The sequence below is a fragment of the Panicum hallii genome, chromosome 9 (genome assembly GCF_002211085.1).
Source record: "Panicum hallii strain FIL2 chromosome 9, PHallii_v3.1, whole genome shotgun sequence".
Classification (NCBI taxonomy): Eukaryota; Viridiplantae; Streptophyta; class Magnoliopsida; order Poales; family Poaceae; genus Panicum; species Panicum hallii.
This window is the reverse complement of record NC_038050.1, coordinates 56,647,302-56,660,258: the sequence shown is the minus strand read 5'-3', so window position 1 is coordinate 56,660,258 and position 12,957 is coordinate 56,647,302. Positions and strand designations below refer to the sequence as shown.

At 48.2% G+C, this 12,957-nt stretch overlaps 1 protein-coding gene across 3 annotated transcripts; it reads right to left on the bottom strand.

Annotated features, from left to right (window-relative positions):
* Nucleotides 1-4,731: 4,731 nt before the first annotated feature.
* Nucleotides 4,732-7,890, bottom strand: LOC112875760 (short-chain dehydrogenase TIC 32, chloroplastic-like). 3 transcript variants are annotated; one of them, XM_025939728.1, is made up of 8 exons: nucleotides 7,752-7,890; nucleotides 6,466-6,743; nucleotides 6,279-6,358; nucleotides 5,771-5,924; nucleotides 5,594-5,672; nucleotides 5,422-5,506; nucleotides 5,220-5,266; nucleotides 4,732-5,128 (listed from the first exon to the last, which is right to left on the bottom strand). In XM_025939728.1, the coding sequence occupies exons 2-8, from the start codon at nucleotides 6,630-6,632 to the stop codon at nucleotides 4,967-4,969; spliced, it is 774 nt and encodes a 257-aa protein (XP_025795513.1). In that variant the 5' UTR covers nucleotides 6,633-6,743; nucleotides 7,752-7,890; the 3' UTR covers nucleotides 4,732-4,966. The 3 variants fall into 3 exon arrangements, with proteins under 3 accessions (XP_025795513.1, XP_025795512.1, XP_025795514.1); XM_025939727.1 differs by having other exon boundaries at nucleotides 6,466-6,697; nucleotides 7,752-7,888; XM_025939729.1 differs by lacking the exon at nucleotides 5,422-5,506 and having other exon boundaries at nucleotides 5,027-5,128; nucleotides 6,466-6,697; nucleotides 7,752-7,888.
* Between the last annotated feature and the right edge of the window lie 5,067 nt (nucleotides 7,891-12,957).

Genomic DNA, 12,957 nt, shown 5'->3' with positions numbered 1-12,957 from the left:
CATTAGGCCCTGGCCATCACGCGCTGGTCCAAAGGTCAGACCGCATTAAGAAGACAGATGTGTTTGCCTCCTTGTATTGGTAGGATCATAAAGAAGGGACCATGTTCAACCCAGGTTTTAATCCTAAAATTAAAGTTGGCGTATGTTTACTCTTTGCATTGCTTCATGCTAAGGAGATAAAAAAAATGCTTGTGTTCAGTGCCGGAGCGTGAAGCAAAATTTAGGGTGGGGGGTGGCAATTTTAAAGATTTGAGCCAGTATGTACAAGAGTGGCATAGAATTAAGGTCACGATTTACAAAATACAAATGATCCCACTGGTTGAGGCTATAGGTCAGGTCAGAAATTTTTGGAAGGCAAGGGGGGCCGGAGCCCAGTATGGCCCATACAGAGCTCCGTCAGTGCATGTATTATCCCATTTGGGGAAAAAATTCAGGTGTCGTCGTGTCTTTGGAACAAATGCATGTCGTCTATTTTGAAACAAAAAACACTAGTGAAGATTATTGAACTCACGGTGGTATAGTGTTTTCTATATTCTAATATCGTCTATCAAGATGTGCTCATTCACGAGCTAGTAATTTTTAAGACATCACAGTTGATAGAAATTTATATGTAAATGTCGGACAACAGCTAATCAAAATTGCTTACTTTTATGCTCTCTCTCATTTATTCACATTCTAACACAAATTCAAATAGATCTATTCTTATATTTATTTGGTTGTGGTATGCTTTAGTCTTTTGAGTCATTACTGTCGAAAATAATCCTAGCAAGATGCTGGCGGTAAAAAATTGGAAGGCTGATTTTGCAGCATGCATGCAAATAAATTTGGACATTCTAACCATGCATGTAGCCGGACAGTGACTACTACAAGGAACTATTTAGTTACGAAAACAGACCAAAGCTAGAGCTAGGAGAAAACTTCATTTCCCAAGTGGATAAGTTGTGTGAAGCATAAAGTAAAGGTCTAGAGGAACCTTTCTCTGAAATGAAATCAAAGATGCCACTTTTGGGTCCTACTCTGATGGAGCCTCTGGGCCTGATGGCTTGTCTTTCATGTTCTACCAAAAGTACTGGGAGGAGATGATTAAGAATGATCTAATTCTAATGTTTGAGTCCTTCCACAAGGGTGATCTAGGCATCCATAAAATTAATTTTGCTGATATCACCCTGATACAAAAAGAGAACGAGGCTTGCACAATGAAAAGTTCAGGCCTATTAGCCTGTTGAACTGCAGCTATAAGATTTTTACCAAAGTTCTTACAAATATGATAAATAGAGTGCTTGACAGACTTAATTGTAGTAATCAAACAACCTTCATTAGGGGGAGGTATATACGGGAGAGTATTGTCTCTGCCCATGAAATAATTCATAGTGTCTATCAAAAAGGTGATGCTGGGGTAGGGCTGAAGTTAGACTATGAAAAATCTTATGACAAGGTCAACTGGGACTTCCTTCTCGAGGTGCTTGAGAAGAGGGGTTTTGGTGCCAAGTGGCACTCTTGGATTAGGAAAATTGTGCACAATGGCTCTGTTGGGGTCACTGTGTATAACTCTGAGGGTGATCACTTTTGCACAGGAAAAGGGCTGAGGCAGGAGGATCCACTCTTCCCCATCCTTTTTAACATGGTGTTAGATGTCCTTACTAGGATGTTGCAGAAGGCAGGGAGCCAGAATCTCATTAGGGGCCTAGGGTGTAACATTGTTTCATAGAGTGTCATAAGTCTGCAATATGTAGATGACACTATCTTGCTGCTTGACAAGAACCTAGACAAGGCTAAAAATCTAAAAGGGGTCCTTTCCTGTTTTGAGCTGATGTCTGGAATTTAGGATTAACTGTAATAATAGTGCAATGGTAGCTATAAACCTAGAGGATCATGAGGTAGAAACCTTTGTGGATACTTTCCATTGCCCTGTGGGGGCTTTCCCCATTAACTACTTAGGAATCCCTTTACATCACCTGAAGCTAAGGAGGGAGGATATGCAACCTCTGATTGACAAAATTCTGAAAAGAATAGCTGGTTTGAGAGGCAAATTATTGTCCTATGCTGGTAGGTTAGTTTTGATTAAGACTTGTCTTGCTAGTGTGCCTATCTACTTAATGTCATTCTTTAAGTTTCCAAAATAGGCTTTGGACCTGATCAATACTCATATGGCTAACTGCTTATGGAATGACTATGAAGGCCATAGAAAAATTTATTTAGCTAATTGGAAACTAGTGAACATGCAGAAAAAGCATGCGTTTAGGTGTGCCTGACATGAGGGATCTCAATATGGTGTTGCTGGGTTCTTGGGTGAAAAGGTTTCTAAAAGATGAGGGGAAGTTGTGGAAGAATATTATAACTTAGAAATATGCAAGAAATGCGGTCAACATTTTTGTCTACCTCATTCCCACTTCTCTGTTTTGTTCTCTGGGCAGCCAAAGCCCTGAAATTTGGCTAGAGATGGGTAATAGGGGATGGGTCAAAAGTAAGACTGTGGGAAGATATTTGGTTTGGAACGACCCCCCTTGCAACTCAGTTGTGGTACCTTTTATGCATCTGTGTGATCAGACTGGTATGTCCGTGGCTAATGTTTGGGATGGTGTTGAAGTAAAGCTCACTTTTAGGAGGACTTTTAGTGAAGAAATGATGGAAAGGTGGAATGAACTAACTGAGATCATTAGCTCAGTAAGGTTCAATGAGGATAGCGATACCTTAGTATGGCAGTATGAGAGTAAGGGTGAGTACTCTACTCAATCTCTATATGCAGTCATAAATTTCAAAGGGGTGGTTCCTATCTATATCCCGGCTGTGTGGAAACTTAAAGTCCCTCCTAAAGTCCAAGTTTTCCTCTAGCTCCTATCTAATAACAAACTGATGACGATAGATAATTTGAGTCGTAGAGGTGTTGTCAAACCACTAGAATGTCAGTTCTATCTGGAACACGAGTCTATCCACCACCTTTTTTTATTGCATTGTGGCAAAATATATGTGGAAAATATACCATACTTTCTTAAAAATTGTGATTGATAATCATCTTGACATGGCTGGCAATTGGCCGTGTGATAAAAATTTTTCACTGACCAACAGTATCTCTGCTGGAATAGAATACTATGAGGCTTGTGGCTAACTCGCAATGATTGTGTTTTTAACCGTCTGGCATGGAAAGATATGAAAACTGTTATAAGGAAGATTTGGTTATGCATGGTGGACTGGAAACCTATGTATCGGAAGGAAATGACGCAAGGCATGGAAGCGTGGCATTCCTTCTTGGAGGAGGCCCTCAAGACTCCGCTAGCAATCGACTGCTAGCTAAGAAGCTAAAGAAAGGCGTCTGGACGGAGGGAGCAGCTTGGTCGACAACCTTCTCTGCCTAGTCGCGTCGTTTTCTGTTTCGTTTTTCTCAGTTTCAGTTCCTTAGGAGGCTGTTAGCTGTGTCTTTGACGCTGTAGGTGTCGTTTGGCTGTTGAGCCAGTCCCTGTACTGAACTAAAATACTGTAAACTGTTTTAATTCGTCTTAATTGAAGATGGGGCAGGGTGTTTTGCCTGTTCCTAAAAAAAATGAAGGGATGACAATTTATACATTTAATTGCTCCCTTTAATCTATCGGAGAAAGCCTAAACTAAGACTCTGGGTTAGAGGGAGAGTAGCTTTTTGCCCTCTCAAGAACAACCTTTTTACCATATGAGCATATGCAACATGGTAATTCGAGAGCTAAGAATGAAAAACTAGTATTTCCGCATGGGCACGGAGGATGGTTCCGGACGGTATAAGATCTCAACAGCCAACCCTTTTGTATATACTACCTCCATCCTAATTACAATTGTTTTGACTTTTCTAGATACATGTATTTTTCTATGCATCTAGTACACAATGTATAGATACATAGCAAAAATTATGTATCTAAAAAGCTAAAATAAATTATAATTTAGGACGGAGGGAGTATATATTTTACAAGTATCAAACCCTTTGATTATCCAAAACTGAATAAAGAGCTCGTAGTGCAAAGACCGGACTATCACGCTGGCCTCCTTACATTGAACGATCCTATGGAACAGATCATGTTCACTTAAGGTCCTAGTCTTAAATTAAAGTTGGCATCTGTGTTCATGGTCTTTGCTCTTTTCTTCTGGCTAAGGAGATTTTTTTTAAAAAAAAGTACGTGTGGTTTCTATCGAAGTTTTATTGGCATTAGTGCTTAGTGGAGTTTACACCAACGTGGTAAAGGGGAGATTACACCATCGTCTTAATCTTAAAAGATGCTAAAGAATTTGCATATGTGTGGACGTTTGGTATTGATGCATACTCAAAATCACGGTCACACGAACGGAACGTTGTAACAGCTCCAGCTCCTGAAGGCCACTTGCATAAAAGGGAGATCGCTGGTCTGTCCAGCTGTTCCTTTCTAACCAGCTAGCATTCCACTCGTTTCTCATGTCCTTCTAAGTACTTAATAAGGTAGATATATAATATATTACTACACATCAGCATTTTTATAGGTGGTCTCATAGATCATCTTATGCAATGCCACGTAAGATTTTTGCTAACATGAAGAGAGAGCGAAGAAGAGAATAGTGCAGTACAAGCCTGAAAGAGGGGGGGGGGGGGTATGAAATTACAGACAAAACCTCTATAGGACTTAAAATGGCAAATTTCTTTAATTGTCTTGTGTTCATCGTCTAACTGGATGTCATTACCTATTACACTATTATGTTGCCGTTGTGTTATTCTGTATGAACATAGGAAAATGATAATTTTTCACAAAAAGGCATGATGTTTAGCCACAATAACTGTTCATTCCAGTCCTTCAAATGTCCTGAATTATAAGATAGTATGGTGGTTTGCATTTCAAATTATTTTGAATCAAAATTTAGACATTTTGATTCATAGCAGTAAATACACCGATAACAAACATCATGAAGAGCTATATATGTAAGCATTAAGTACAACAATATGTGCCTCACTCGTTCAGGCAAGCACTTAGCTTGATCAAGCAGACACTGTCTGCAAGCTGAACTGCCATAGCTTCTTGGCCAACTCAGCATCTGAAGCTTGCACGCTCGGGCTGGATATGTTACAATCGGCGAAGTATTTTCCACTTATCCCCTTCACTTGAGGATGCATCGCCACATAGCATGTCGTTGCGGCACCCTTTACCAAAGATAAATAATGAGTTAGTTAGGGTTAATCCATGTTTGGGCAACAAGGGCGGCAGTAAAATATATAAGAGGTGAAGGCCTACCTGTTCAACACTTCTACACATGATTCTTCCAATGGAGTTCAAAAACGCTGTAAGAATATTGGGAACAGTCACAAATTAAACATCGTTACAACCGGAGCTCCATGCTACAAGCCAGAAACTATCTGAGATATTATTTGAATGTATTGGAAGCCCTTTGCAGTTTTCAAACAATAACATCGACCGTTAGGATTGAGAAAACTACCAGCGACAATAGTCCTGCCCCTAAAAAGGTTAGTCGCGATGACACCAGGATGAACGGCATTGGCTGAAATATTCACTCCTTCCTCCTGTTCCATGGAGACAACTCCTTATGTTATTAGCCAGCTCATGCATCCATGTAATAACTTCTATTCAGTGTCAAAGAGCTGAGGTACCTTGAAAATTCGTGACAATTCATTGGAGTGAAGAATATTGGCAAGCTTGGATTGGCCGTAAGCAATAAAGTCATTCAAACTGGGTCAAAACAGATAACAGACCTGTTAGTTGGTGTTACTTATGCAGCAACATTCCCAATTTGGGGAGAGAATTCACATCGATGTCGACTGGATTACCCGGAAGGATCACGAATTTTGTCGAAGCATATGCCTTCAGGATAAGTCATGGCATGCCCTGCTGACGTCACATTAACAATCCGTCCCTCGGTGCCGCTGTCCCTACATGTGCTCTTCATGTTCTCCAGTAGGAGGTTCGTTAGAAGAAAGTGACCTGCATTCAAGCCAAACGCTACAACAGTGTCAGGAATCATTCTCAGGGGCGGCAAAGAGTCTTAAATTTTAAATTTTAGTCTAAATAATCTAAGAGCCAGGCTTAAAAAGAGTTGGGTTCTAATCTTATATAATTTTGAGCTAAAAATATAAGAACCAAGTTGGATCATAAAGAGAGCACTAGGGCTATGATGTGTTACAAACTATATATATAGAGAGAGAGAGAGATCATAATTCAAAGGAGCAAGTATAAATATGAACAGTCAGCAAGGGACACCTTCTACAGGCAGGTAAACAACTAACAAGAGATGCTGCAGAAAGAATTTGGTTTGGATAATTTGCGCAGAGGACACACCAATGTGATTTGTTGCGAAATGCAGTTCCAGGCCGTCGCAGGAACACGAGCAGTTCCTTGTCAGCACTCCAGCGTTGTTGCTGCCGAAAAGAACAGTCAGGACACCAAAATTTCAGGCTGTCTTTTGACAGTTTTGCGGTATCTGGTAAAGTACTAACATGAAGTAGAAGGATTTGCTCGTTCTTACATGAGAATGTTCAGGGGCAGGTTCAGAGACTCGAACTCGGAGGCGAATCTCCTTACCGATGCCATGGAGCTGAGGTCCAGCTCCAGCACGTCAATTCTTGCGCCGGGGATGTTGGCCACGATGGACTCCTTGACTGCGAGCCCGGCAGCGACGTTGCGGACGGGCATGACGACGTGCACACCACGCAGCGTCAGGACGCGCGCCGTCTCTAGCCCGATTCCACTCGACGCACCTGCTCAGGCAGAAGGCTCAGCTCAAGTGCTCAGCACAAGTCATTGCTTTGCCGTAAGGGGAAAATTCAATTTAATTTACACCCTTAAATTATTACAAAAGTTCGACTTTTAACTTTTAACTATAAAATTGGATAATGAAGACCATCCAATTGCCAACACTGGACAAATTCGCCCCTTTGTGTGGTTTTAAAGGTGGTTTTTTATTTTGTGAAATTTAAAAATATTCAAGTTTAAACTAAAAAAATCCATAAGTAATTATTTTAATACAAAATATGAAACATATGCCAATATTATTTAAAAATATAATCTATCTATTGGCATTGTACTTGTCAGTTATTCGAATCCAATTTTTTTTTATGTTTCTAATTTTTTTTGCTTGTAGCTATGCCTATTATTTTTAAATAAATAAGATTTTGAATAGACCAACAACAGATAGATTATATTTTTAGAAAAAAATTGGTACTAGTTTCATATTTTTCTAATTTAAAATGAATTAGTTTTGATTTTTTAATCTATTTTTAAAAAATACAAACCACTTTTGAAACTACCCAAAGGACCAAGCTTTTCCGGTTTCGATAATTGGACGATCCTCGTCATCTGTTTTCGTAATTGGTAGTTGAAAGTTGGATTTTTATAATAGTTCGAGGGTGTAAAATAGACTATAAATGGCAATCTCAGGAGCCTTTTGACAAGCTCAAGTTGGTAAGAGAGACTCGGAATAGTGGTGGACCCAAGGATATATTGGAGCTTGGGCAAAACCAAGACAGCTCTCTCTCTCTCTCTTTTTGTGTCCATAGAAACAAGGGGCAGCAGATTTAAACAGCCATGTTCTGCTATCGTTGCGCTCGAGCCTGAGCGGGTGCCCAGGGTCGCCGGACCCTGGGTCGCCCCTGACTCGGAATCCTGAATTCCTCCGGCCAGCCCGGGTTGGCTGTCGTTCCAACTCCGGCCAGGCCAGAGGTGATTGTCATTGCAAACTCCGAACGCCATGGGATAGAATGGAATGACGGCGAGCATGTACAGGAGCAGGCCCTGGGAGGTAAGTATATGCACCTGTGATGACGGCGACCAGGCTCCGGCCGTCGACGCCGGCGGTGACCTCCTCGGCCGTGGAGGTGCCGGAGAAGCCCGAGGGACCCTTGCGGTAGAACCACCACATCAAGCAGCAGATTCGGACGACACTGTATTAATGTACTATGGGACTAGACGACTAGTAGCTACTGAATGCCAATATTTAAACACTACCCATAACAATTGGAGAAAGAGATAGAACCAGATGAGCAGGTCAGCAGGTGCAATTATTTGGTCAGCAGGCGCAATTACTATTAGTATTTCTAAGGGCAACTTGAGATGCATTTTTTGGCGGGCGATGACATGTGAGATGCGTGTGCGTTTGCCCTTCACAGTTCAGGATTGGTGCATCGCTATGTTGATTGATTGCCACCATTCTCCATTCAGAGCCCTGTCATAACCCTGTCGTAGTCCTATACTGCTAGGTCAATGTTTGTGACGGGCTTTTGTAATAACTCCAACCGCTATTACTAATAACTACAGATCAGGGATGGGAATGGCCTCACTATTTCCCGTTCTACAATCGGTTGCAAAATGCATCAATATGGATATTGTATCAGCATATGTTTCTAAAGTGGATACTAAAATGAATGTATCTGAATTCCTTTTTCAAAATTTCTTATATATGAATTCGTATTTGACATAAATATGGATACGGACAGCAGCAGTGGCGGACGCAGCCTAGAAAATTAGGGGGTTGTCCATTTCATCCTCCCTCTTTTTCTTCTTCCTCCTCTCTTTTCTTCTTCCTCTCCCTAATTCATGTCAAAAATTTGCTGGGGGGTTTAGAGGGGAATCCATGGTGTCGGAGGAATTCTCCAGCCGGGTGGCGGAAAGTACCCGCCTAATCCTAGTTAAGGATGGGTTTGGAGGGGACTTAGGAGCGCTCGATTGGTGGACCGATGAACGCAGGAAGGACACGAGGATTTAGAGTGGTTCGGGCCGCCGGAGCGTAATACCCTACGTCCACTTTTGTGCTGTATTGACTGTGAGAGCCGCTGGTTAAGAGCTTGTGTATCTGTTCTTGACCTTGGATGTTCCTTATGTTCTAACGAGTGCACTCTCCCTTTTATAGTCCAAGGGTAGTGCTTACACTGAGCGGGTCCCCGACATGTGGGTCCGGCTTACAGGAGCCTGTTCTACGAGAGTCATAGAGATCTTCAACTCCAGCTCCTCTCCGTAGTCCTCTCAATCGAGAAGTTGATGTGCGTATCTACAGCCAGGATACGGCCGTGTACAGCCTTGTCTTGTACAGTGTCCGGCGTCAGCGTTACCCAACAGTGAAGCCGTGCTGTGACTGTTGGGATGGGACCTTCGGTCAGAGGGCGAGACGGGGCTGTCCTGTGGTGCGCGCACTGTTACAGCGCACGCCTTGGCTCGCCTATTACAGGCCATCATCACGCGCGCAGCGCCGTGACGGGACTGCACACAGTCCGCGTACTGTGCACGGTGATACGACGCGCCGCCTTCAGAACGGGCGGGCTTACCGCGGTGTCAGCTTACCTGCCCCGTGTGTCAGTGCCAGGCCGCACCTTTTGACTTTGGCGCGCCCGACGCAGCTACTGCATTAAATGCTGGTAGGTGGAGAGGCGACCCGTAAGGGTCCTCAGGCCGCAGGTACACGGCGGGGCCAGCCCCGCTCCTCCCGCTGGGGAACCCGTGGCAGCGCCGGACCCCGGACCCCTTCCCAGGGAAAGGGGGGGCCCGGGGCTGCCGTGACCGGTTGGAGCGGGCTGGCCTGTGATGGTCCGGCCATCACACGTGGCGGTCCCGGACCTCCCACGGGAGGCCGGGTCCGCAGGGGCTACCCGTGAGCTCTCCCCCTCACCTGGGTGTGCAGAGGCCCCGGGCCTCATGGTGCTCGGGGGAGGGTCCGGAGGCCACGGCCCCAGTTGTCAGGCCCGGAGGCCGTATGCCACGTGGCCCAGAGGCGAGGGGGAGTATGGATTATGGGAATCCGAGGGTCTGGACACCCTAGCAGGAGGTACCCCTATCCGTATGTACCGACAGAGGCCCCCGGGCCCACCTCGGGAGAGGAATGAACCCGCAGGTGGGGCCAAATCCCAGCATCGCGCCGGGTGGACAGCTCGTTCCCGCCAGGTGAGGGCATGGATGTCCTTTTGCCCATAGCGGGATTCCCGTAGGGCCCGTCCTCCGCGCGCACCGTGCGCGTCAGACGGTTCAGATTCTTGTCTTGTTCGAGCCCGCCGCGCGGCTCGGGCGGTTCGGATTCTGCCCTTCCCGCGATCCTCCAGCCCCACGCCAATGACTGGTGGGCCCGAGCCCACTGGTCATAGAGTGTGAGGGAAGGGGAAGGCGGCGCTGGCGACCATTCGACTTCTCCTCGGTCGCCGCGGGACGCTAAGGGGGGAGCAGCCTTTTGCATAAAAGGTAAGCACCGAAGGGAACGGCTACCTTTTCGCTCTTGCCAACAACAGACGCCGTAGCGCCCCTTCGTCTCCGCATCCCTTCTCGCGATCGGCTTCCTTGCGCTCAGCCCCCTTTCCATTCGCAATCCTCCCCCAGTAATCTCCATGGCTTCACTTCCTTTTCCACGCCGCTTCCAGACCCAGGATCAGCTGGACGCGGTGCGGCGCCTTCTGGGGTGGACCGCGCCGGCGAACGCTCGGGAGGACCAGGGACTCTGGAGTGAATGCCTCGCCGGTCATCGCCCGGATCGCCGCCTCCAGCTCCACCCTGGTGAAGTCGCCGCCGGGCCCGCGCGCGATCCTGCAGCAGTCGTTTAGCCCCGTGTACACGTAGGCCATACGGGACCGCTGCTGCAGGGGGGCGATTCGCCGCTTCAGGAAGTCGCCCAGCACCATCATGGAAGTCAGGCCGCTCCTCGCCAGCTTCTTGATCCGGTACAGTACCGGGTCGAGTTCCGCTGGTATTGTCGGCCTGGCCTTCCAGGTGCTCCGGTCGCTCTGGGGGCCCTCCGTTGGCAGCTCCAGGCGGTCGTGAGGCTCGTCAGCCACGATGACCCAGCCTTCACGCCAATCCTCCCACTTGGAGCTGGAGAAGGCGGCGATGTAGGAGCCCGCCATCCCGTGCCGGAGCTGGAAGTAGTAAGCGCCGATCTCGCCACGCTTCTTCCCGGTCCCGACTAGGGAATAGAAATGCTTGAAGAGAGTGGTGCAGGGGCGCACCCCCACGAACATCTCCATGAAGTGGGCGAAGACCGCCGCGAGGAGGACGGAGTGGGGGGTGAGATGATGAAGTTGGAGGCCGAACTCCTCCAGGAGCAGGAGGAAGAAGGAGGAGATCGAAGGAACCACGGTAGAGGTCCGCCCTCATAAACCCGGCCCCTGACGTACATCGCACAACTCTTCTGTACCAATTCGTCAAGGAAAAATTTGGTCTCAAATGCGTCCTTGTAGTCTACGTAACCCTGTATTTTTTGGCTTCTTATTACGCTAACCCCTCGCGTGTTCTTCACGTCTGTGCCGCGCCTAAAGCCTCCTCTAAGTTGATACGCAACGTCTCTGCATCGGACCTCTGTTTCATAGGAGAAAAGGAACCGGACCCCTGTGAACTGGCTTCAGGGAGATGCGCTCGCCCTTTGCTGGGGTCCAGGGTTGTGTAGCCGCTTAGCCTGGTCCCGTACCCTAAGCCTACACGCCCTGCCCTCCTAGGGTGAGCGCCGTCGTACCTCGAACCATGTACCAAGGGACCGGGACCCCCTTCAATCCTCGAATATAGGTCCTAGTGCTCAGGCTTGCTACGCAACTTAGGCGGCCTTTGCTGGCCAGGCTGAGAACCCGTGGGGACGTCTACTAAGTGTCGATCCTAAGTCATGTGCAGGACCTCGGCTCTATGGCAGCTAGTCCCGACCTATCGCGACTACCTCCCAGGGGGCCACGGGACCTCGGAAGGGGTCCGGGGTCCGGCGCTGCCACGGGTTCCCCAGCGGGAGGAGCGGGGCTGGCCCCGCCGTGTACCTGCGGCCTGAGGACCCTTACGGGTCGCCTCTCCACCTACCAGCATTTAATGCAGTAGCTGCGTCTGGCGCGCCAAATGTCGGAGGAATTCTCCAGCCGGGTGGCGGAAAGCACCCGCCTAATCCTAGTTAAGGATGGGTTTGGAGGGGACTTAGGAGCGCTCGATTGGTGGACCGATGAACGCAGGAAGGACACGAGGATTTAGAGTGGTTCGGGCCGCCGGAGCGTAATACCCTACGTCCACTTTTGTGCTGTATTGACTGTGAGAGCCGCTGGTCAAGAGCTTGTGTATCTGTTCTTGACCTTGGATGTTCCTTATGTTCTAACGAGTGCACTCTCCCTTTTATAGTCCAAGGGTAGTGCTTACACTGAGCGGGTCCCCGACATGTGGGTCCGGCTTACAGGAGCCTGTTCTACGAGAGTCATAGAGATCTTCAACTCCAGCTCCTCTCCGTAGTCCTATCAATCGAGAAGTTGATGTGCGTATCTACAGCCAGGATACGGCCGTGTACAGCCTTGTCTTGTACAGTGTCCGGCGTCAGCGTTACCCAACAGTGAAGCCGTGCTGTGACTGTTGGGATGGGACCTTCGGTCAGAGGGCGAGACGGGGCTGTCCTGTGGTGCGCGCACTGTTACAGCGCACGCCTTGGCTCGCCTATTACAGGCCATCATCACGCGCGCAGCGCCGTGACGGGACTGCACACAGTCCGCGTACTGTGCACGGTGATACGACGCGCCGCCTTCAGAACGGGCGGGCTTACCGCGGTGTCAGCTTACCTGCCCCGTGTGTCAGTGCCAGGCCGCACCTTTTGACTTTGGCGCGCCCGACGCAGCTACTGCATTAAATGCTGGTAGGTGGAGAGGCGACCCGTAAGGGTCCTCAGGCCGCAGGTACACGGCGGGGCCAGCCCCGCTCCTCCCGCTGGGGAACCCGTGGCAGCGCCGGACCCCGGACCCCTTCCCAGGGAAAGGGGGGCCCGGGGCTGCCATGACCGGTTGGAGCGGGCTGGCCTGTGATGGTCCGGCCATCACACGTGGCGGTCCCGGACCTCCCAGGGGAGGCCGGGTCCGCAGGGGCTACCCGTGAGCTCTCCCCCTCACCTGGGTGTGCAGAGGCCCCGGGCCTCATGGTGCTCGGGGGAGGGTCCGGAGGCCACGGCCCCAGTTGTCAGGCCCGGAGGCCGTATGCCACGTGGCCCAGAGGCGAGGGGGAGTATGGATTATGGGAATCCGAGGGTCTGGACACC

Coding starts and splice junctions, on each gene's coding strand:
- LOC112875760 (XM_025939727.1), bottom strand. CDS start 7,857: ATGTGGTGGTTCTACCGCAAGGGTCCCTCGGGCTTCTCCGGCACCTCC. Junction 6,359..6,465: donor CTGCCCCTGAACATTCTCAT/GTAAGAACGAGC, acceptor TCTTTTCGGCAG/CAACAACGCTGGAGTGCTGA. Junction 5,267..5,421: donor GGGCAGGACTATTGTCGCTG/GTAGTTTTCTCA, acceptor ATATTCTTACAG/CGTTTTTGAACTCCATTGGA.